General features: G+C 35.4%; 1 protein-coding gene across 5 annotated transcripts in view; it reads left to right on the plus strand.

Annotated features, from left to right (window-relative positions):
- Nucleotides 1-26,422, plus strand: part of LOC127168092 (NACHT and WD repeat domain-containing protein 2) — a 69,137-nt gene that overhangs the window by 5,737 nt on the left and 36,978 nt on the right. For 3 of the 5 annotated variants that reach the window (XM_051114643.1, XM_051114642.1, XM_051114641.1), the window contains one exon: nucleotides 10,278-10,366. The exons of 1 other annotated variant lie outside the window; for it this stretch is intronic. Coding sequence is in view for 2 of the 4 variants with exons in the window: in XM_051114642.1 (XP_050970599.1) it covers nucleotides 10,278-10,366 (89 nt within the window). In the remaining 2 variants the exon portion in view is untranslated. Of the gene's footprint in view, nucleotides 1-10,277; nucleotides 10,367-16,694; nucleotides 16,728-26,422 lie in introns of those variants that run through there. One more of the 5 variants, XM_051114645.1, reaches the window with a different exon arrangement.

A 26,422-nucleotide genomic window follows, 5' to 3' on the forward strand; every position in this document is an offset into this window, starting at 1 on the left:
TTCTAAATCGTCATGATTTTTGGCAGTTTCATTTTAAATTATAATAAACTTTAAGGTACATAGATTTCTATTTATTTCTCTATAGAACAATGTTTCCACACTCAAACACCATTGTTCATAATCACATTCAACCATCAATGAATTCATGCAGTTCATGCTTGAATACGGTAAAGTGAGTGAGTCCGAAGCCACATCTCTGCTGCAATAGAAGGATACCACAAGGATTTTGTTCGCAGTCAGCCTTGGAAAGCCAGCTGCTTGAAGATGGTTTAGTGAGAGGCAGAGGTGACGCTCTGTGCTGAGAGAGTGTGAGGTGGAGTGTGGAATCTGATGTACTGGACCTGTAGATGCACAACTCAGAGGTGATGTCAAGGTAGAGAATTAATGATACTTTCAGTGGCTGAACGAGCCAGCTGGGCTTTGGTGCAATGCTCTTCCCCCTTAAGCACTAGAGGGAGCAATTTATACATCGCAGAATTACAAAAAGGGAGTTGGCCTTAGACACACGGACTCATAACAACTCTTTGTTGTCCGACAGTCTTACAAGTCTCACTCTTACACCTTGACTTGAGAGGAATGATTTCAATTTGTGTTAGAGCTATTGTAGAAGTCAGTTCTGTGATTTAGGGGGTCTACTAGGGGCAGTTAGGACAGCAGTTGCTGGAGTCTTGCTGGGGTTGAGATTGAAGCTTTGAGGAAATGAATGTGATAACGTTTATACGCTCGTTTGGGTTTTTTGTCTCTCTGTAGGGTAACCAAGGGCGACTGGAGTTTTATGTGCAAGAGTTTTATTCTGCTTTAAGGACCTTGAATTTAATGCTGCTGTGTTGTAACAGCATGTGTGGAGTTAGATAACATGATTTATTATAGTGCATTCATTCTTTTAAATGCTGGGCTAAATCAAGCCTTTATACTCCTTTTTGTTGGTTATGAAAGTTTTTTTTTTTTTTTCATTATTCGAAAAAATGTTACTTGATGTGATTGTAATGGTAACCACTTAGATTTTAGGTTCAATTAAGATTTTTTGGCCAAATTTCGGTTAAAAATCTGTTCGATTGGTTGGCATGGCCATGTTACTTTTGTGAGGAAACATCTGAAACACTATAAAAAGTGTTTTAAACATTTATGGTGTGGGTCACCCCCTCTGTTTCACTGCAGTGTTTCATGCTCATTGGTTGCCGCCTCTGGACATGTTAGTAGCATAGTGTTGTATGATGATGAGAAGAGCAAAAATTTGATAATGGAACACATTTTTACTATTGTGCTTTACTCACAGATGGAGAAATTAGTATCTGTGCTTCAGAAGAAGCAGAAAAGGTATAAAGCCAGAAAACCGAAAAACAGACAAAGACATAAACCAAACATAAACACTGGTACAGATACACAAGGCGGAAAGAAAAACCCTAAGTAGCAATGCTTTTTCAGTTCTCTAAAACTCAATAGTATCACTGTTATTTACATAAAACTGTTATTTACACTGTTATTTACATGAAACAATCATGCTGATCCCAACCCAGGCTCATGAAAATATGTCTCTGTATATATTTCTCTAACACTGTAATCACATACCTTACAGCACGTTTCGTGGCAGGTTCAAAGTGAAATGTCCAGAGAGTGGCACTAAAACACACATTTAATATGTGACCGTGGCATGTTTTTGTTACGTTGGGTACAGGCACATATCATTGCGTTTTTATTACGCTGCTTGAGGTACGTATTGCGGCTGTTCAGAATTCAGTATCCAGGTAGTGTCGCTGAAGGTTAATAACTCTATTGTGTTGGAAATATCCTTTACACCAAACCCAATCTTAAACCGAAATCTTTTGTGGATTTGAGCTGTTTTGTCAAACCACAATTTCACAGGCTTTGTACTGGAGCTCTTCACTTCTGAAGTACAACGCCGTATCGCGTGAGCTACCGAGCAAACCTACTGAATTAGAAAACTCATGCATATGAAGCTACATATGTGATGACAATGTTCAAAAGTATCAGTTTTCAAATTGTGCAGGATGTTAAAATAGTTTTGAAGTCATAACATAGAATTTTTTAAGTAATTGTGTGCAAACTCTCTACCTGTAAATCATACTTTGTGTGAAAAGGAATAAAAGTTGTCAGAGTTTTACTGCCTCTAGTGTTCATTTCAACTGGAAACTGCAGTGATTCGTACATATAGGTAAGGTTTTTGAGTTTTGCAGAAATGTAGGGTACAACGGGGCTACAGGCACCCTTTGATATTGTTTTCCTCTAAACCACTAGATGGCAGAAAAACGTGGCATAACACTTTCCAAAACATCTGCTTTTCAAGATACACGTGCAAATTCGGCTGATCCTTGACGTGATCATGGGCAGCAGCACAAAGTCGATTCTTTGTTTACTTGATCTACTATTTGTTGTTTTTAAAAATGTTGGAGATTGAGGTAGCAAATGAGAATCGCTACATTTTTAATTATCTTGAGACAAAGATAATTAAAACAGCGGTAGATATCATATATTATGTTGGGTGTCCTTCTCAGAGATAATCACCATGTTTAGAATGAACCCATCATATTTAAAACTTGCTATTAATCATATAATAAAATATCATTTGTTGTTACTACTGTACATCTATATTAAATTACATTGGGATCTCCTTCAATGCTTTCAGAATCGACTTGCATGATTTATTTTTACACAAAATTTGTTTCTCCATAAATGTTGAATACAAACGTATATATATTTCCGCAATCATACACTTTGGATGCCCGTTTTACCATATATAGAGGCACGTATTTCCAATGAGCCTAGGTAGGCTGATCCATGTCATTAGATGGCTGTGTAGCATCTAACTTCATTGGGGTATCAGTACTTAAAGTACACGGAGAACAGCAGTGCTAATGCTAGCATTAGAGAACTACTAGAGAACTACTCAAGGCACCTATAAAACCATAAGAATGTTTTGGTTCTTGGTGATATCAGCTAATCAGTATTGTCATGACTTGATTTTCTTAGGCTTTAAAGTGATTAGTCACATGGCATTTACAGCTCAGTTAATTGTCTCAAAAACAACTGTGTCCAAGATCAGAGATCAGCAGCCAAGCAATTGCCGTTGAGATAAATGGAAATGCTAACAGATAGCATTCTCCAGATAAAATAGACCTCCTTGACTGAGTTGGTATTGTTGTGTTGGGCAAACCGTGCAAGGTGTTATTAGCACATTTCAGGAGTATCATCCTATGAATAGATACATATTAAATTTTAATAGTATTTTAACGGAGAAAAGATTTGCACACTTCAACCTTTAATGCAACGTTGCTTCATAAGCACTGCATTCAAAACACTTAAATGGCTTATAATAATGATGGATAATTATGTGCTTTGAATATTCAGATAATATTTTTGCCTTCGAGCATTTGGTAATTAGTTTACTAATGCCATGTAGCTAATGGATTGCCAACAGGAATGTGTTTTAGTCACAGATGGGATTTCATTCAGTCGTTAAGCACACGCGGTCAGACGCCTTTGATGGGGAGCAATTCTCGTTCCATTGTCCTCCATCTTGCGACCTCACCTAATCCCTAAGAGTCTTGAGCTTCAGCATCAGACAGCTGTATCAATACTGAGCTCATCTATATGCGACCATCCGTTCAGAGCCCGTGCTGCTGGAGACACATGTGAAAGCCCCATGGGATACGACTGCAAAAAGGCTTTACCCCAGATTATAGACATGATTGGACAGAGCATTGAGCGAGACGCTTGCAGCTTGAGATTCAAAATGACGCAGATATAAACTATTAAAGCGTGTTTAGGACACGCTAAGCGATTGTAGAAAGCTTTTATCTGAAAATGTCATTGATGGTGATGTGGCATGGCATCTATTTCTACCAGAACATACATTTCATACAGCTCTAAAATGTGGGTCTATATATGCATAAGAGCCACTTAAGAACCAGTTGTGACTGTGTCGTTGGTTGCCGTTTGATGTACCTTTCTGAAGCTCTTAGATGTAAAGCAGAAAGAAATTCATGAGGAAAAATCAATTTATCAAGTCAACGTCTGATTCCATTCACAACAAATTATGAAAAATATCTCTCATGACATGCAGATGAAAAAATGCATATCATGGCCACAAATAAATAATATATTAACACAGTTTAATGGGGGCCACATTTTATTATTTTTTCCATCATTTTAATTTACTTAAATCTCATTGTACTAAGTCGTTCCCCCATTTTAGTTTGTAAATCGTGGCAACATTTTACTAATTTGTTTCACTCAGTTTTAGTTTATGTTGTACTAACTTCTTAACTTAGTTTAGTTTATTAATTGTGACCACGATTTAACTAGAACAAGAATTATTAAAACATTTATGCAACAAATTCTGTGGCCATAATATCCTGTTTTGTTTTTTTTGTTTTTTTGTTTTTCTGTAAGATGCATTATTGCATTTAAAAAATGCTAAATGGAGAACAACAGAATGGAACAAAATGCAGGCGTCAAGAGATGTTTTTGAGCTGTTTTTAACTTAAATACACAGAATAAGAGACTACAAATAATGCATGATATTTTAGGTCAAAATTTAACATTTAGTATATATTAGAACAACTGAAAAACAATAGATGGATGCAATAATGCATTCTGCCCAGAATGGGTAAAACATTATTTTGATAGTCTAGTTAACCGCATGTTAACTACAAGTAGAGTACAGTATTAGTAGACTGTCTGCTTAATATCTACAGTTAGTAGTACAGGCATTCTACTAACTCTAATTAACTACATTAAAATCTTAAAATAATCAACTTATTTTATTAACCCTAACCTAACAGTCTACCAATGCTTTAGTTTTGGTAGAATCAGTTGACATGTAGTTGCAAAGTTACTTATCGTTATTAGAATGTCTAAAGTGCCAGGTGCACTTAATGCAAATATGGTCCGTTTTGATGTCATTTTCACTTTAAATTCATGGAGCCTGGAAAATCTCATCCATCCATACATCTGTTTAATGGCAGTCTTTCTGGGCTTTGATTGAAGCTACAAGATTTTATTACAGAAATTTTATATCTCGTTCAAGTCATTTATTTCTCACACCCTTTCATGACTCCCATCTTCGTCTTTCCTCATTTTCCTTGCTTCCTTCCTTCAATACAGTCTGGTTCAATAATGCTTTATTGGCATTATCCTTTTTCCCCCACCCTGTAGTGAACAAGTGCACTAATTATTTTATCTCTTTTTTCCTCTCTGTTCTTTATGTTTTTTTGTTTTTTTTAATAATCGTCAATCATGTCAGACATTTCAAACATGCAACATGTAAATGTGTAGGCCGGCACCACAGCTCATTTAGCTAGTGGTCTTAATAATAGTGGTCTTTATATTTTTCTTCCTTTCTTTTTCTCTATACATAGCCTATTTCAAAGCTTATGTCTTTGACACAATTTCCAGATGGATACATTTTGAAAGCTTCAATCTGTTATGCAAATGCACTGTCTAAAGTGCTCCCCAGTGCATGACCTGTTAATTTATTTATGACCATATGAAGGTATCTACTTAGGTGCTTTTCCCTGGTGTTGTGCCTGGTCTAAACGTGTCTTGTCTACTAACTTGACAATAAAGCGGTCTAAAAGTCTAAAGGTTTCTTTAGCTCTTAGAATGGTTTGCTGCATATGAAGAGATTAATATTGAAAGTCAAATGACAAGACCACAAAAAACCTTTTGAAATGAACCCTTCCAGTTTTTTAAGCTCCTGTGTTATGTCGTTTTTGTTAATATGAAAGGGCAGTCATAATAAAGTGCAGTCACATTTACCGCTGTTTGGTAAATGGTCATGAGCACAATACAACCATTTCAATAGGAATTCACACAACTGTGAATTTGTGAATTGTGAATGTTTGTGTGAGGATGAAAGATTTGCTCATGCATATTGAATTTGCTGTGTTTTGATCAACAGAAAGCTTGGTTTGCAAGTGACATCTGTGCGAGCTACACTTAATATATTGCTACACTGTTGACAATGCACCTTTTTCCTAACGAGCCTATTGTGTTTTTTATCAAAAAGACTGAAACATATGATTTCAAATCGTGAGGTTGTGCTACAAATAATACTTATCTCTGCCTTAGACTGATTTAGCTGTAAATTTTCATTTATGTTCCATTATCAAACTTCAGTAGAGTAACGTAACACTAGGTATTATTGTAATGTGACATTGCGTAACAAGAATATATAGTTCTTTCCTGAATATTTAAATTTTTCTCTTGTATTCCACTGTGAAACTATGAAAAAGACAACATATACTGCACATTTGTGGCCTGCTCAATTTATTTACAATATATCACATGAATAATTCCCTGGAATGCACTAAAAATCTGTTATTTTTTTCCCCCAAATCTTCACGTCTTTTTTTTTTTTTTTTTTTTTTTTTTTGCATAAATGCTTTAAAATGTAATCGTCTCCCCTTTTCACTTCTAAACCATATTAGCAGTGTTTAAGGGAAAGGTTATGAAGAAGATAAATACAACATTTATTATCTGTGGAAATGTCAGGAATCACTTAATATTATCACTCAATGTTTCAGTTATGCACATTTTTGATTTAGGTAATGTATGTTGCATAATACAGACATAGACTTAATATAGAATATTTAACATGTCTAAAATATTACTGTGCAAATAATCAAGCTTTTAGGGTTATTCTTGGTCTTTTAAAAGTAATCTGTTAATACTTTTACACATTTAAATGTATTTTAATGTGTAACGTTCGAAGGGTGAATGGAATAATGTTATCTCATTATACTAAAAAATATACTTTAAACTTTTTTTTAAACTTACAATGTTTACATTCACATGGTGAGCCTTCAGCTGATTGTTTACAGTTCAACAGAAGCTGCTTCCATAATTTGCGCTTTAATAAAGTGTCATGGTTTATAGAAAAAAGGTGGTTGGAAAATGGACTGGTTTTGGCGATTGAAATTCACAAAAATTTCTCCAATGTGACCATATCTAAAATGCACGATGAAACAGAAATAGTGGCAGGTGAATTGTTTTTACAAGAAAACATATATTTACATAATAGATAGGGTTAATTTTTATTTAAAAGATATCTATTTTGCATCTTTTTACAATATTAAATATAAATCTCACGTGTCCCCAGAATGTTTTTGTGAAGTTTCAGCTCAAAATGCCCCCCAGACCATTTATTATATAACTTTGAAAATGCATATTTTGAGTGTTTGCATTTGATTACCATGTCTCAAATGCAAATCATGCATTTTAAACCATATTAGTTTAAACTTCTGATATAGGGTTCTGTTTCATGTCTTATTGGGCTTAAACTGTCAGAAATACACAGTTTATGTTAAAAACACACAAGTTACAAAAACAGTTGTTTATGTCTGTGAAGGTAAATAGCTGAGAAAGAAAGTGCATGTTTATATTAGATTTGTGAAAACAAAATAACGGCACCGTGGGTGGAAATGTGCAGTTTAAGGGGCGATAATATTATAATAATATCCCCTTTCTACAACACGGGGGGAACAAAATTTGAGCAGCTTGTTTTTTAACATGCTTGCAGAGAAAGGCTTACCAAAGATACTGGGTTGTTCTTTTTCAGGGACCTGATTTTAGCACTCGATTTTCAGATTTTCATGATATGTCACCTTTAATGTAGATTTCAAGAGCCATGTTTTAGTACTGTTGGGGTGAAAAAAGTTGAAAGAGTACAGGAAGACAGAAAAAAGAATGAAAAGTTATCAAGGCAGCCAGTTCAAAAGCAAGTGGGTGGAAAACAAAAACTCTAGATAGTTTCACCACAGCATTTATAACTGAGAAAACAACAAAAATGGCACAGGAAAACAGTGTGAGGGAAAAGTAACAGCTTGAGACTAGATAATTTATAGGACAGCCCAAAAAAAAGATCAGAATGGACAGTTATAAAAGATTTAAAACATGAAAGGCGCACGAGTTGTTCAATCCGCCAAAAATCTGAACTAGGTTGACACAGATAGAGATGCCGTAGCGAGCTGTGACACGCTGTCTTGGCTGCCTGCATCTAGAGGGTTCAGAGCACATGATTGGCCTCATCTTCCACAGAGAGCTCTCCAGTCAGATTTTTCCGTTTTCTGTCGCAATATCAACTATCAGTGGAGAGTCTGCACAACAGCAAAATGACAGAAACAAGTAGAAGAGGAAACCATGCTTCAGTAGAGTTGAAATGTGCATATAAATGTGCTATCTTTCGTTGTCATTCCAAGGTAAATTAAAGCTTAGCAGGGAAAGAAAGATGCAAAGATAGATGTTTGACTAAGCATCACAAATGTTGTGACCTTGAAATCAGAGACTAAAGAGACTATTTTAAGTGCTGTATCAAAGGTTTTGTGAATAAGGCACTGATGGTGTTTGTTTTTGCATTGCTACTAGCAGCTGTGTACAGTAGTAAATACAGTAAGCATGAGTATCCTCAATGTGTCAACTCGCATGCTTCATTTTGCCCTGACTGTCTGTGACAAAGGGCATCATGTAATATTCAACAATATACACTGCTGCTGTGTGCAAAATTCTGAAGCCACTATAATGCTGCTATTTTTGCATTTTGCATTTTATTTTCTACAAATGAAATCATAAGTGAATAAATTAAATTAATGTCAGAATGTATTTTGCTTTAATGGCAGTAACACTCAAGTCATGTGAACTGCACAAGTTAGTTTCAATCCTGACAATCATAATCTCATATCCTCATATACAGTATATTGAATGTTTCTTATTTTATGTCATATTGTTGCCTTGTTTTACATTTTCAAAACCTTATTTCCAGGTTTTGAATCCCAGATTGTCAATGTAATCTCAAACGTTGTGTTTTTTTTTTTTTTTTTTTGCTCTGCTACTAGCAGCAGAGAACAGTAGTGACTACAGTGTAAGCCGGGGAATCTCTGTTTTTTTTAAAGCCTTGCTGGCAGCGATCCCCCGAGAAAATACAGTGTATGAAAGAAAGAGTGTTGAAGAGAGAACAAAAGACAGTGACTGAAAGAGAGATGTTCGTAGGTGTTTGTATGTGATTTGCTCGTAAGCATTCATGCATATCATGGAAAGTATCTGAGAGGGAAAGACCTTCAACCCACGCAAACAAAACTACAATGGTTTTTTTTGGATATGTATCACAGAAACACAATAGTATTCTTTTCCTTGAAGTACCTTAAAATACAATGTTAATACCATGTAAATAACATGTTAATAACATGGTAATCATTCAGTGTTATTGTTGTTAACTAAAAATAATATGAAAACTGTTTAAAAGCATTCATGTAAACAAAGCCAAGAGAATATTAGATTTAAAAAATATATTAAAAACTTATATATATATATATATATATATATATATATATATATTTAACAGTAAGGTGTCACTTGTTAACAATAGTTAATGTATTAACTAACATGAACAATGAACTATGTATCAATATTTGTTAATTATAGTTAAAATACAGTCATTCATTGTTTGTTCATGTTAGTTCACAGTGCATTAACTAATGTTAACAAACACACTTGTGATTTTAATAATGCATTAGTAAATGCTACGTTAACTAATGTAGTTAACTACTGTTAACTAATGAACCTTATTATAAAGTGTTACCAAATTATTTAATTAAAAAAAAACTGAAATAAAAACAAACCATTAGAAAAAAGATTTAAAAAAAAAACATAAAAACTTTAATTTAATGCAACCTGAAAATATAAAAATATTAATATTATAAGCAAATATTAAATGCAACCTGAAAATATAAAATAAATGGTAACACTTTACAATAAAGTGTCATTTGTTAACATTAGTTAATGTATTAACTAACATGAACAGACACTGAACAATACATTTATTACACTATATATGATTTTTTGTTAATTTTAGTTAGTAAAAATATAATTGTTAATTGTTTGTTCTTGTTAGTTTACAGTGCATTAATTATGATAACAAACTTATGATTTGTATAATGCATTAGTAAATGCTGAAATTAATATTATTAATAAATGCTGTAGAAGTATTGTTCATACTTAGTTCATGTTAACCAAAAAGTTAAAATATTAATAAATACTATAATAATATATAAATAATAATAAAATAACACTGTTGCGTAATGCTCTTCCATGTTAACAACACAGTACTTTTTTTGTAACTGCAGCCTGTTAAAAATCTGAATAAACTGATTTACAGACATTTACAAACAAAGATTTATGAATATTTACAGATAAATGTTTAATATTCTGTCCTCTGAGTATCCTCTCTTATTATGCGTGTTTGTTTGTGTTTCCTGTCACAGATACAGAAGCAGAGAGAAATGCTCTGAAAGAACATGTCTATCCCAAACTCCGAGACTTCTGCAGGGAGAACTATGGTATTGAATTCCAGGTAACACAGCCATCACTTTTCTGTCAATTCTCCACAACAACCATTAGGTTCACGATAAACAGATTTCTTTCTCTCTTTTTTTTTCTTTCCTAACCTTCTGCTTTCTTCTTCTCGCTCTTTGGGCTGGGGAGATAAAGTTTCTTAGGGACTATTATGTGATCTCAGCACTGATATTCTCATGCAAGATGAAAGTATGTCTCTCTTTTATTCGCCCTCAGGAGCATGGCCAGAAATCCTTCTTTCTCTTCCCCTCCTCTCCTTTGGAGTGGTATTTACAATGCAAATGGTTTGTTGTCTGAGAGAATGGAGCAGTGGGGAGATTTTTATCACGCAATTTGATAAACAAATGCAGGGCCTAGAAGAGGTACCCTGGCCATTGACGCAGACAGTGTGCTGAGATTGAACTGAGGCTACATGGGTGTGGGGCTTGACCTGATTTCAAGAGCATCCCCTCAAGAAACAGATCTTTATGTAAGACTACGCCTTGTTAAACGCAGGCTTCTTCTGTGGTTTTTAGACTGTTTTTAGTGTCACTAAAAACATAAGTGACATTGATAATCATGCTAATCTCTTTAACTTGAATGATAAAGTGTTCAGTATCACAGTGCTTTTTCCTGTTCCAGCTTAATGTGCTGAAAATACTAATCTTTTGAATATGAACAATCATTATTTGCAGTATGAAAAATTTTGATTCTTTTTGAAATTTACTGAAGATACATTAACATAACAACGTCATTAAATTATTGGGGATGAAGAGGAGGAAGCAATCTTTGCTTTCACATTGTGACGAACATCTGAGTGAAATGATTTATGAGATTGAATTTTTCATTGGATAAATTAGGTGAATCACCAAAATGACATGATCCCATTCACATTCAACTTCCAGTGACTGCTGGTGACAGGATGCAAGTGTGTCTACTGTTGCAACAAAGTAGCGAAATGTTTAACTTTATGCAAATAAGCAGCACATTTCAGGAGCAACTACAAAAAGGGAGTGAAGTCAGTAAAGCCAGTGTGAGCAGGTCTTTAGTCGTAAAATCAAAATTGTCTGTAGTCAGTTGTGCCAGAGACATTCTCAATACCAAATTCAACACCACACCAACTGTGTGGTTTATAAAGAAAATGAACACTAGAGGCAGTAAAACTGATTTACAGAGTTTCAAATAATAAAGCGTAATTTTCGCACAATTACTTGAAGAATGTTATGTCATGACTTCAAAACTATTTCAATATGCTGGGAGATTTGAAAACTGATGCTTTTGAATGTTAGCATCACATATCCAGCTTTTTATCTATAGGTTTTCATAGACGTTATAGCTTTGTTCGGAAGCTCACGCAGTACGGAAATGTACTTGAGAGGTGAAGAGCTCTGGTACGAATCCTGTGTAACTACGGTTCGACAAAACAAACCGTAGTTAGACGTTCAAAGTTCAAATCTGCGCACAAAGAAGATTCAAATGGCTTGCATCAACAGATGAGTTTTTATATCAGTTTTGCATTTGTTAACACTACCAGGTAGGGTTGGGTTTGGTGTAGGGCATATTTCCAACACAGTAGAGCATTAACTTTTAGGGTCAGTCCCCGGATATTTTAACTTTGAACCGCTGCAATACGTACCTGAAGCAAAGCAATAAAAACACAGCAATATGAACCCATATCAACGTAATAAAAAAGTGCTCACGTATTGAACCCACGCTTTAGCACCACCCAGTGGACATTTCTCTTTGACACTGCCGCGAAACGTGCAGTAAGGTACGTAAAATCAGTGTCGGAAAAAGTACCCAGAGGTACATATTATGAGACTGGGCTGCAAGACAATAATGCAAATAAATATTAAATGTTACCAAGTGTCAAATTAAAATCTTAAACTTAAAAAAGTACCAGTAAGCACAGTTAATACAACTGTGTTAATACAACAGTCAGTAACAAAAAGAACAAAAAACAAACAAGCAAAAACAAATTGCAAATATAACAAAGACATTAATGAATACAGTGCTTGTTTTTCAAAAGTGTCAACTGACAATAGCAATTTCTTCAAGTAAACAAAGAAAGTAATAAAACAAAGAAAGTAATTAAAATTAGAATAAAACTACTTAAATTATTGGCATAGTCTTCACGGCATGATTGCTTTATAAGTCAAAATTGTTTTGTTAAAGGTGAGCTATTATGCCCCTTTTACAAGATGAATATAATAAGTCTCTGATGTCCCCAGAGTGTATATTTGAAGTTTTAGCTGAAAATACTTGACAGATCATTTTTTATAGCTTGTTAAAATTGCCACTTTCAGAGTATGAGCCAAAACATGCTGTTTTTGTGTTTTTCCCTTTAAATGCAAATGAGCTGGTGCTCCCAACCCCTTTTTCAGAAGAGGGCGGAGCTCCAAGAGACAGCAAAAATAAAACAGGACAATCTCATGCACTGAAAATGTCAGAAACTCTCAGTAGTGTTCAGTCTTATGTGTTCGGACCGGAATCGGTTTAAAAGTCAGTCATCTGATTGTACTGTGCCTAAAAAATGCACGTTTAGGAATTATACAAATGGGGATGGGGATCTATGTTATAGTCACACAAGTCACACTTGTGATTAATTTAACCACAGTGTCCTCAGTGGCTCAGATGGAGGGAGTCTATGGAGACTTATGTTCATTGGTGCATCCCAAAACACAACACTTGTAATGCCTCTTTGGCACTGACATTGTATATCGTCAGCAGCTACAGCAAAACGGTAATAGCACATCAGGTGTGACTGATCTGAGAGTAAGATGAGACATCAAGGTTAGTCATTGCTCAGATTAGTCATTGATCCACAATGTAGTACTGTTTGGGGTATTATGAATCCATCAGGTTTGTACGGTGGTCAGGAGTGACTGGTTATTTCTTCAAATGATTATATGATGTTGGCATGTGAGATTATATGAGATTTTGGCATGGAAACTAGTCATGTCCTATTGCTCAGACATATTGTGATCACATTGCTTCTCAAGTGGGCTTATAACAGCACATACTAGGGATAAATCATTGGATAAATATTATTAGTTTTTGGATCAATGTTTTGATAATCTGACATGAGACATTTAAAAGAACAATATATGAGATTTTCATAATATAATATCCAAAAACCACTTGCACAGTGTGATGTACTGTATTCCATGCAGTTGTGTACTTAAATTATGGCAAAAGTTTCCAAGGATTTTAGATCCAAAAAAACCTCAAATTTTAAATAATTGCCTATCAGTGATGTTATATCCACACAACCTGTTCAGTGTTGCACCATGATTCTTTTTACGCATTTTTACAGTGTTGCACATTATAATCAATCATACACACATAATCAGTCTGTTGAGCTAATGAATGCAATGGCCAATCAGAGGCATTCAGAAGAGTCATCGCTGAGAGTTTTCTGTTCAGTGCATGTGCTTGCTGACTGAATTCTGTTCTCTCGCAAATTCTGTACCTACAGTATGAATCATCTGTGAACATGATTCATTAATTCCATACATAAAAAGACCTCTCGCGTCGCTCCACTCTCCGTCATAGTGTCATCAAGCTTTGCCTTTGTTTTTGAGTTAAAATTATCTTACACAGTTTTGCATTTTAAATAAATGTGTTTTTAAAATATCATACTAGATATGTTGGCCAATAAATTACTATTTATTATTACATTTATCACATTATTTTTTTTTTTTAAGATGAACTGACAGGAAAGCAAAGTTAGTGTTAGAGAAAAAGAGGAAGCTGAAAGATTTGGGGGGGAGGGGGAAGGGGACGTGTGAGAGAGAGAGAGAGAGAGAGAGAAAAGGTGAGAGAGAGACAGAAAAAGAAGGGAGTTCTCTCAACCAGAAAATATGATGTGGCAAATTGCGATTCTTTCTGGTCACCGTTATTTGATTCTATTTCCTGTGGTGTCCCTGAGAGGGATAGATGCTGGATTGAGTGTGTCTGTGTACATGTGTGTGTGTGAGGTTACATTTGTCTGCCCAAGGCTTCATCTCAGTCCAGTCACAGCACACACACACACACACACACACACACACACACAAAATCCCCTTAGGAGTGGTGGGATCAGGCCTGGAAGCACTGTAACATGACAGTGTGGGACTTTCACAGTGTGAGGAGCGAATTACAGCATATACCATAATCTACTTTATATGAAAAGTTATAATAATAAGACTTTGTTCTTATTGAGTTAGTAAATGTTTTTTTTTTTTACACATAGCATGCTATATTGTGTTTACTCTATGTGTCCAGATTAGGGCTGCAATGATTCTTCTATTCTTTTCGAGTATTCGATTCTAAAAAAATCGTCTATTGCATTTTACCAATGTCGAGTAATCGGCAAAATACTGGAAGTGGCGCATTCCACATATTAAACACATTTAATAATCATAATAAATCATAATACTATTAAGAATTCACGCTATGATTGAATTAAATAAACATATGTGATACATGTTTAATATATGCACTTTAATTATTTACATGCATGTAGGTTATGTACGTGCATCTCAGAGTGGCTCCATTCACAAACTGTTATCATTTACATGTGTGGAATGTCTCAAACTCATCTCTGTATGTTGTTGTGTTTGAGTTTGGGTTTATTATAATGTTAAACTGGGAACACAAGCCTTATTTCATTAGATTTGTAAGTTAAATCATTTATAAACCTAAGCAAACACAGGAGAATACATCAGTATCGTTCTTAATATGCTAACTGATTATGTGTGCAGTCTTTGTCTTCTGAAGGCAGCGATTGATGACAAAAACATATTGGTTGATTATAGTTAAATGTCACAACAAACTGTTCAAAGTCTGTGAATGGACCTCTGTATACAAGTTGAACCCACCCTGTTGGTGCAAAAGTCCAAAAGTCATATTTTTCAATGTTTCAAAGCCTTTTATGTCCTTTGAACACAACAAAGCTCAAAGATCTCTTCCCCCCACATGACCTCCATATCGTCTCGCTGTCGCCACAGACCATAGAGGTTCACACTCAAACCTCAACTGACCATTTTAACAACTGTATAATCTGTTCACTATCTCCGATTAGCTTCCAGTCAACCTGATCATATCAACACAGGCCCAGTCTTCACGCATCACTCACACACACAAACACAAAGTCCAGTTTTCATACAAACACCATTTCTTGGTGATGGGCTTAATAATCCAATGAGAGTGCAAGAGCGGAGCTGTAGGCACTTGCAAATCGCTGGTAATACTGTTTGGCTGCCATGACGACCGCAGCAGAGGCGAGGTTTGATTACAGGGCTGGAGTCGAGTCTAAATGCGTCAGGTGAACTGACTGATTTGCATATAAACACATTGTATAAATGTTTATTAACTCAGACTAGGTAACTGGATTTTGAGATGAGGGCTTTGCACCTTTTTTTGGATTATCATATCATAATATGGATATATTTCCATTTCATCACGTTTAAGAGGATTTTGAACTAGATACAAAAGCTGGAGAGACTACTGCTGGACTTTTTACTTAAATTGTAATGAAATTTTGTTCTGTTATTGTGATTAAATGAATATGATTCAGAACTTTCCTGTGGAACAAATAGACTTTGTGACATCCACAAAAGGTGCGTTAACACAGGAAAGTGTATTGGTGGGGGAAAAGCATATTAGCAGTTTGTGCCAGGGTTAATTGCCTTGCTTAAGGTCATAAAGGTGGCAGAGTGGGATTATGACCTATGTAACCATCATTTGGTGGCTCGTCGCACTCCTCAGCAGGCTATGAATCCAAGCCCAACCCCTACAGTCACCCTGGGAATTCATGGCCTGTTGTATTAGTGCTCCATGCTGGCGAGAGCACATTGGATCTGTCAGCACTCATTGGAGCTTCAGCAGATGAGAAGGTGAGAAAACGGGATGGAAAACAGCCGAAGGGTAAACAGAAAGAGACAGAGAGAGATGAAAAGATAGAAGGACTGAAATACAAGCGCTCATTCCTCACAGGGTTTGGAGGTTATGTCTCGCTGTTGGTGCGTCGATCCATGGGCTTGTATGGAATTGAGGTGGCTTCTGCATTTTCAGTTGGAGCGTATCGATTAGCCATTTGCAGAAAAAAAGGCCATTTTCATTCCAGGCATAGACATGATTGATGTAAAGGTTTTATGGTTTTAACATTTGGCTGCTCTCTCCTCACGTCTTTCTCTCTCTTTTCCCCTTCCTACCATCTCTCTCTCTCTCTCTCTAAATTGAAAAGGCAAGCAGGCTAGGCAGCTGGTTGCCATAGCAGTAGTCTAATTGCAGAGGCACTCAAGAGCAGTGCATTGTGGGTAGTTTGTGAGATGAGATGAAGGCATGGAGATTGGTGACTGCTCCGAGGGGTTGAGGAACATGGTTCTCTCTGCAGGGTGGGTGAGCTAACAGCCTCTTAAATCAGGGGACTTCTGACAGGCCTTTTTATTCCTTTCTTTCTGCCTTTTGCTATCTTACGTTTTTTCATCTCTTGGCATGCCTCTGTTTCCCTCCTACTTTTGTTCTTGTAGATGCTTGTGTTCTTTTATTCTCATATTCTCTTCTTGTTTTCGATAATCAAACGTTGTAAGCGTAAGATATAGTGTTTGATCAACAAACACGTTGGACAATCATATTTCTCTTCTAATTGGCCCTTAATGGGGGCCATCAGTTGACTCATTTGTCTTCTCTTAAAGTAATACATTCATGTAGAGGCAGAAGCCAGAAGGATCATAAATCATAACTCGTCTCAGGAGAATCTGTGGGCCTTTTCACCGGGCTGAACCTGGCAACTGCATTGTAAATGATGTTTATATCCTCCGCTCAGTCGTTTTGAATCTCATCATGAAATCTGCTCATAACTCTGTGATTCCTAACCGTTTGACTCTTGCGCCGTTTACCATTTAGATGATCGTTTTCTATTTAGCAGAAGTTGAGATTGCTGCAGGCAGCCAAACCAAACTGAATCTTAGATTATGATTTCTGTCTACTGATGCAGTAGCTGTTTGTAGATATGTGAAATTATGAATGGGTTGTTATACTAGTTAAGAATGAAGAGCAGCATTTTTGCTTTGTGAAATTTATCATACCCCCATGTAAATTAAAGGTTCGCTATCACTATTCTTTCATAAAAACAAAATACCAGAATATGGGCCATTCTACAGAATTGGTGCAAACTGCTGTCCCACAACCAAAAAAAAAAAAAAAAAAAAAAAAAAAAACACATTTAAAAAGCATTTAAATATTCAAATGTTAGATGTTTATCTAGATCCTTCTGTTATCTGTTGAAACCCACAATAATATTTAAAATATTACAAAGCTTAATATATATAAATCATCATTTATTGGGTACTTTCAATTGGAAGGTGGCTGTCCCGAACCCTAAATTTCAACTTCTGAAAATAATACAGATTTTTTTATTATTTATTTATTTTTTTGCCATTGTTGTTTTTAAAAGTAACTTTTTGATTCTTTTAAAATGTGAATATATATATATACTGTATATATATATATATTTTTTTTTTCTTTGTAAATTCTGAAACTTTATGTAAAAACAATGTCCCGCATTTTTCATGTCAACATGAAACAGTGTATGTTTTAGTCCATTGGCCAAAACTAATGTTAACTAAACCCATAAATTTATGATCAGGAAATATTTGTGTGCCCCCCTTTCTCAAAGCTACAAGGTGTTAGTAGATAGGTCTCATCATTTTGAGGTAAATGTGTTCAAAAGTCTGAAAAATCTGTGTGTAACTTTAAGGAACGTCACTACCGAACACCTTTTTTTTTGCAATTAAGCACACTTTTTTACGAGTTATTCCATAACATTTAGTTTTTTATATGTATATCACTGTTTAGAACTGTGCTAGCTAACCATATGCTGATTAGTACCTTTGAGCTAGGTTCAAAAGTATCTAAATTTAAAAAAAACTCATAATCCTCATATCTGGGGGAAATAAACAACATTTTAGTACAGCTATGCAATATAGCTGTATTGTAATTAAAATTCTGTATGTGGTTCTTACCAAAGCATTACTGTCACTACTAAAAATGTGCTGTCACTACCAAAACATAGGATGTTTTGTCAGAAATAAAGTATACTGAGTTATCAACCAATATGTTATGATAGTTTTTGGTTCAATATATTCAAACTAATGAATCCTTAACTTTGAAATCAGTATGATCAGCTTTTTGCCTTTTACAAAGAAAAATTGGATTCAAAATACAACAAATCTCATAAAATATTGAAATATTGTTAAAAATTTAATTGTTATAGATTTACCTCTGAAAAATGAAATAAAATAGCAAAAAAATATATTTACAATCTAGATGTAAGCAAAATATTAATAGGTCGATATAACACTTAATTAAATTATTATTACTGTGTTTCGACAGTGACAAATTTGGGGAGAGGATAAATATTCCAAGAAAATCTGAAAATACAATATGAGAATTAACTACACAATTACTAGAAATATGTATATTATACAAATTTCATACGTACAATCTGTAATATAAGCTTAAATGGTTTTCTTATATGTGCTCTCCTGTATGTGTGTAACAGTATAATCATGTCACCATCAAGTAATTGACAGCATGTCATCCAGAAACAAGTCTGTTCCTCACAACAGATTTTTTAAAAAATGTATTTCTTCAGTCGCATACAAAGATGTGCTTCTGTTCTTTAATTCAGAGGTGTTCTGTGTTCTGTGGGCTGTTTTTTAGGATAGTTTTCTACATGATTTCATTCCCTTTCGTTCCATCTTCAAGGCATCATCTGAAAGTTCTCGGAATAATCATGAAAACCGAGGAGAAAAGAGAAGCATGAGACGTTGTCCTTTGAAGACAGATTATAGATGCAGTAAACCCTGAATGTATTAAAACCTGTCAACAACAGCGCTTGAACTGTTTTGTCTATGACTTTTTTTTTTTTTGGTGAAATTTTCCATTGATTCAGTTTAAGGTTACCCACTTTGATGTCACCTCAAATGTCTTCAGGGCAAATTTAGAATTTAAATGCAGAACTTTTCCAGCACTGACATTGACCAGTTTGACACACTTTCACCCTTTATCACCAGCCATTTGGGATTTATGAAGCATTATGTTTGCAAATCCTCAGTTTGAGCTGTGTAATTATGTAAATACAGTCATATTTGCCTCATGTTATGAAATTTTATGGCCAGAGCCCTCCGTGGCTGAGTAAACCTCATCATCATTTCTATGGATGCACTATTAGTGGAAAATGACAGCATTTCAGTCTCTTTTACTCCACGTCGGGATGTAATATACTGCGTTTAATGATACTTGCTGCATATGCATGTGTTTTCTTTGAAAACATGATTGTGAAGCCCTGTGTGGTTTAAATGTGGGCTGTAATGCATTAAGGAAGGCAAGGAAACAAAAGCGTTTGTAATAGTTCTTTGCTCATGATACCAGTTCAGTTGGGCTATTTTCAAAGTTCATAACAATGTGATTATGTTGTCATTTACAGATATGGGCATCATTAAACTACATGACAGCTGTCGTAATTTTAAGGAATTGTGGTGGCAGACGCTGCATTCATAAAATCTTGTGTTAGCATACAGGGAATACGCTAAGCAAGTACTTTCCCTCATATGGTGGACTCTGCTAACTCATCCACTTATTGCAAATTTGATGGCCTTGTGGCTTTAGTTCCCAAACATATCATTGTTTTGCTGAACATCACAGCTTTTTTACTGTCTGTCAGCTCCTCGATTAATTTTCTCAGCTTTGTTTTTATGAAAAGCATCAGATGCATGCTAATTATCTCCTTGTGTCCCTCTCTGAGTCGTTCAGTGAAATCTAAGGAGGGTGCGTTTGTCATCTGTGTTGTCGTGTCCAGATGTTTGGGCTTCTTAACCGTCTATATACCTTGTTATCAGTCTTTCCCAGGGGCTGTGCTGTCACATTCTAATTGCTTGGTTAGTTAATAGTTCAGATCCATCAAGCTCAGTGTGTGTAAGTGTTTGTCCACGAGTGTCAACGCGTGCGTGTGAAAGCATGACTGATTGCACTCACTCTGTTTGAGTGAAAACAGTTCTCCCACTACTTGCTCCACTGCCAGCAGCCAAAAACACAGTCCAGCCAATAAGAAATCTTCTTGTCAGTCTTTTCTGTGATCTGTCAATATGATCAAACCTGATTATCACACTTGTTAGTTGTCATTTCTTGATTAAACATGCCTGTCATGTTCATACTCCTGATGGCAATGTATAAGGTCAATGAGTGTGTTTACATGCATAATCTTACATTGACTGCTTAATAAATCAACAACATATACGCTTGTGTAAACACAGTATAAGAGAAACCTTATTGGCACACAGATGTTCGCCCATTATCTGGATTTCACTCTGCACGTAAGCATCTTTAATGGCATTCTAGTGGTTTATTCATGTCTAGGTGCATGTGTCTATGTGCATTTTGACATCAAGTATATACCCCAATTTTATTTTGCATCAGGGATTGATTGATTGATTGATTGATTGATTTTTAATAGATCAGCAATATTGTATATGTAAACATACTCAGCAGTCAAAAATTGTTAAACACAGTATGAAAATGAATTCACTGGTAACACTTTCCGTTAAGGCTTTTGTTAATGCATTATATTATGAACTAACAATAAACAGTGATTTTAATAATCTAGTGCTGTGCATAATAAATGCACGTTTATGAGTTACACAGATGGGTAGCACGGTGCAATAAAAATAGAAACATAGTTGGCCTCATGGTGCCTTTGCGTGCTATCACAAACTTTTATCACAACAAGTCCCACTTGTGATTATGAGCTCGACAAATTCAAGCGGTCGACTTCACATTGCTTTCATATGCAATTTTTAACTACCATATTCCTATTTACGATTATTCTGGTAGCACTGAAGGCAGCATCAGTGAAAACATGTAGAGAAACTGGCAGCTTTAGCAACATTAGCTTTACAGAGTGCCAAGAAGCTCTTTCAGAAAAGCAATTTGGAAAACAAACATGATGCAGTTTTATGCAAAAGTTTGGGAACCCCTTGCAGAATCTGTAAAAATGTGAAGAATTTTAACAAAATAAGAGATATCATACAAAATGCATGCTTTTTTTATTTAGTACTGTCCTGAGTAAGATATTTTACATAAAATATGTTTACATATAGTCCACAAGACAAAAAAAGCTGAAATTATTAAAATAACCACCTGTAAAAGTTCAACTGTGCAAAAGATGCTGAAAAAAACACAAGAATCTGCAGGACCTGGAGGATTTTTCTGAAGAACAGTGCTCAGTTTAACTGTTCAGAACAAACAAGGGACATATGAACAGCTATCACAAAACAAAAAAAAAATAGTCATAGATCATCCAGGTAACCACACACAGTATTAAGAATCAAGGGTTCCAAAACTTTTGCAGGGGGTTATTTTAATAATTTCAGCTTTTTTTTTTTTTTTTTTTTCTTCTGGACAATATGTAAACATATTTTATGTAAAATATCTTACTCAGGACAGTACCAAATAAAAAAATAACATGCATTTTGTCATGCGTCTCTCTTATTTTGTTAAAATTATTCACATTTTCACAGATTTGCAAGGGGTTCCCAAACTTTTGCATAAAATTGTAATTACTTTGTCTGGAGCTGACACGAAGCGTTAGTCTTGATCCCTAAACAATCGGGACTTTACCGAACATTAAGGTCTGTGTTAAACATTTTATATCTATGTCAAAGCTCTTTGCTTAGTGAAGAATTGTTTCTTCAGAAGCAAAGATTGTTACTAAGTAAAAAAGTTGTACAATAATTTGAACTAATAATGTTAACAAATTGAAGTTTTACCAATGCATTTTTCATTACAGTGAATTTGGCATGGATTTTCCTTTTCAGCATTATAACGTATACATAAAAAGCTGGTCATTTTTCATATGAAGTATTTCTCTCTTCTTAGAAGTTTGATTAGCATAGAGCAGTTGAGTGTAGAGCTCACATTATGTAGGCAGTCTCTTGTGCTTTATGTGCTCTTGGATGGAAGCCATGATTGTATTTGTTAAATGAAGTCTGGGAAGAAGGCAGGACACACAGTGGCTTGGTTTTTGCCAGCTGAGCAAAAGAAATGTGTTAGGGGTCCTAAAGAGCTACCACAATGTGAATGACATCAGAATTTTATTGGACTTGCTTGAGATTGCGAGAAAGAGAAAGACGTGACTAGCATAGACACATTAAATCAACATCAGATTAAACTAATCACACTCATACTCACACACTGAACAGATGTGATCAGCACACACACACAGAAACACATACTTGATTACAGAGCCCCAGTCCTTCAGCATACACGCGCTCGCATGCGTGCAGTGGGGAGAGATTCCCCCTGCAGCGTGTTTGCCGTTTAAATTATCTGCGCCAGTGACACTGATTCTGACAAATGTGTCCAGGGATATTCCTGTGTCCTGCCATGCTGGTGCTGAGGAAATGTCCTGTCTCTCTTCATTAAGTCCATTACCACACACACACACACGAAGACACAAGCAATTTCATTCCCTCAATCTCTTGTTCCTCCATCATTTTGCCACCAGTGCAGGTAAACCATTTTTGGTGTGTGGGTGCAAGAGTGTGTATATGTGTAAATGTATCTGTCTGTGTGTTTTTTAAGCTGATAGAAACACCAGATATATAACAAATGGCAAGGATGGAATTTCTTAAATTCTTCTGTTCGTTTTCTGCCCATTATCTCAAATTATTCTGGAAATTTAGTATCTACTCACAGAGATAGAAAACGCACAGCATTTAGTCTTTTTCAAGGGGTCATATAATGTTGCCAAAAAGAACATTGTTTTGTGTATTTGGTGTAATGCATTGTTTACGCGGTTTGAGGAAAATAAAGCACATTATTTTCCACATACTGTACACTGTTATTGCTCCTCTCTGCCCGGCCTTTTTAAAACACGTTGATTTTTATAAAGCTCGTCATTCTGAAAAGCATGGTGTGATCTGATTAGCCAGCTATTCAGTGCGTTGTGATTGGCCAAATACTTCAAGAGTGTGACTGAAATGTTTCGCCCCTTACCATGATGATGTGTCCCGGCGCGACAAGACAAAAACAACAAAACCCATTATAAATGAGGCATTTGTTGCATTCAGTGAGGACATTATTACTGATTATAATGACTCATTCTGTCTTTTTATGCATTGCGTTGCACTGTGTAAACATACCACCATGTCTGTATCTGTGATCACAGAAACGACAAAGAACAAGCATTACTTCACACTGCTCAAAACTCGCCTTTGAATAGCCAGTAGCAAATGCTTTAAATATGAAAACGTACTTACAGGCTGTGAGTCAGAAGTGCCAGACTCTCCTTGCAACACTGAAATTGACCCACTTTATAGTGTGCACAGCCAGCATTGTAGGCTACTCTCCCAGGTTCAGGAAACAGTCCTCCGTAAAATGTACTGCACACACTCAAATATTTGTGTTGTAAAGTTCTGGAATAGTGTTGTAAATATATAAATTATACAAATATTATAAAAGGGTTAATATAACTTAAACCCTTTTAAACCGGATGCGTCGGCGCCGAAACATCAAACCAAGCTGATTCATGTTACCAAAATTCTTCAGCCGTTTGCACTATCAAAACAATTCAGATTGCTTCTGACAGTAGACAATATGCGCTTTCCGGCAATGTATAGCTTATTGTGGTAACTTCTTAGCGTGGAGATTTGGATTGTGTAAAATAATAAAAGAATCTAACAGAAACATGGCGAAGGAGGAGTAAACAGCACAAAATGTGATTGATCCGTGCGTGTATGCGTGTGTATATGTGTGCATGCATAAACAAAAAATCTCAAATGAAAACTGTGCAACCCAGTGTCAAAAAAACCTTGTATATATATATATAATATAGTTGAATATTCAAGTATGAAGTGTTGGATTATTTTGATTTCTCTCTTTTTTCTCTAAACAAAAATCAGAAAATTTATTCCTGTTTTTTTTTTTTTGTCTATTTAAATTCTGTTTACAAACTCACCACACAACACTAATGGTCAATAACTGTAATTTTTTGAAAGCCATTTGTTTTCTGAAAAAAATGACACCTTGCACTTGTAAATTGTACGTTCTGTTTGAATTTTACAGTCAAATAAACAAAATATGTGAAAAATACCTATTTTACCCTTAAATCTTAAAGGGTTAACCACTAGTTGTGTACTCATTTGCAAGGCCAAACAAAGAACTTTTGCTTTCGCAATGAAACACACAGTGTCTCCACAACACGGCGGCAGCTGCAACAATACTACTACAGCGAGAATAAAAGTTGCAAATTATTTCTTTGCAGAAACATTTTGGCGGTGTTATGTAAATCTTTCCACACCATGACGTAGACATGTGGGGGCATGTTTGAATGAGCCATTTTAGGAAGGCGTGGCTGAGTCTTAACTTTTATAAGGAATATCTCTTCAGGTTTGAGACTTTAATCTTTGCAACTTTACAGATCTTATATATGCACAAACAACTTGTAACACTCCAAAGACAAAGGAAAACATAAAATCGCATCATATGACCCCTTTAAAAATGAAGCATAGCTTTAGTTCAGGGCAGGACATGCCGGTCAAGCCCACATAGTCTGATGACCAGGTGATCCATGTTTACCTACAAGAATTCAAAACAGTCTGCATTCTTTTAAAGTTACCTTTTCAGCTACACTTCAGCTGCTCCTATTGTGCCGCACTGCGCTCATTTACGCTCTCCATCCCCAGCTCCTCCACCATCTGACAGCACCTTACTTGATCACTTAAGTTCCACCTAAGATCCATTAAGCGAGGCCAGAATTGTATAATTTTAATTCTTGACGTGTTATTGATCCTTATTTTAGATATAGTCTCCTCTGTAATGAAGTACAGTTGTTATTCATTATCAAATATCATGAATCAGCATTTATTTCACAATGATCTGTTTTAGTGTATGTTAAAAATAATTCTGCTGAAGCTGTTCTATAACGGCGTGGAGGAAAATAGTGTTGCTGCACTCTTTGCTCTATCTAGTCATGGCTGTATATGGACAGGTGGACACTGGAAAAGTCAGAAAAAATGCAATGGAGTTTTCTCATGTTATCATTAGCTGTGTTAGCAAAAACACAGCATTTAGTAACTGCTGCAAGAAGGAACTTTGACTTGCGTGAGGATTTCATTTTTAAAAAATGACATGGAGCTCTAAATTTTCTACTTCCGATGATAAATCGAACGCAGCATTTGCTCCAACCTTAATAAAAAATCACCTGCCTGTAGATTTCTAGTAACTTTTTGACTGTGATTAGCTTGTTAAGGTGTGTTTATTTATAGTTTGGAGTGAAACTCTGCAGGACTGTGGCTGTCCAGGACTGATGCTGGCCACTTCTGATTTATATGGAACATAATGAGATATATTGTATGTACATTTGTGATTTATTGCTCAGGAAGTGCAGATTGCAAAATTAGCTTTATAGCAAATTCTGGCACAGCAGCTGTTGTGCATGGTCCCTGTTGAATAAATGTAACCAACCTAAACTCAGTCATGCTCCCAGATATAATGTATCATACAAACTGGTTGCATTTTAAATTGTCATTTATTCCTGTGATGGAAAAGCTGTATATTCAGCAGCTATTACTTTACTTTTTTTAGTGTCACACAATCCTTCAGAAATCATTCTAGTGTGCTCAAAAAACATTTGTTATTTTTAATAATGATAAAAACAGTTACGCTGCTTAATATATTTGTGGAGACTGTGTTACTGATATTTTTTAGGATTTTTTGATAAATAGAAAGTTCATAAGAACAGCATTTAAAATAGTTTCATATTTATTGTCATCAATTTAAACTTTAATTTCAATTTCAAATTTAAACAGTAATTTACTGTAAATATATTAAGGAAATTCTATCTGAATACTGTTGGACTGGTGGTCAAACAATAACTGAAATGAAAGTGCAGCAGAAATCACTGTTTGTTATTAGTATGGCCTGGGGTGCTAAAACTATCAAAAAGGAGTATTACAAGTTTAATGGCTTCTCTGTTACCAATTTGTATGGTCTATGAAATGAATAATGAGCTAGGTGTTGAAATCTCCCC

This window comes from Labeo rohita, chromosome 7, assembly GCF_022985175.1.
Source record: "Labeo rohita strain BAU-BD-2019 chromosome 7, IGBB_LRoh.1.0, whole genome shotgun sequence".
NCBI classification, from domain to species: domain Eukaryota; kingdom Metazoa; phylum Chordata; class Actinopteri; order Cypriniformes; family Cyprinidae; genus Labeo; species Labeo rohita.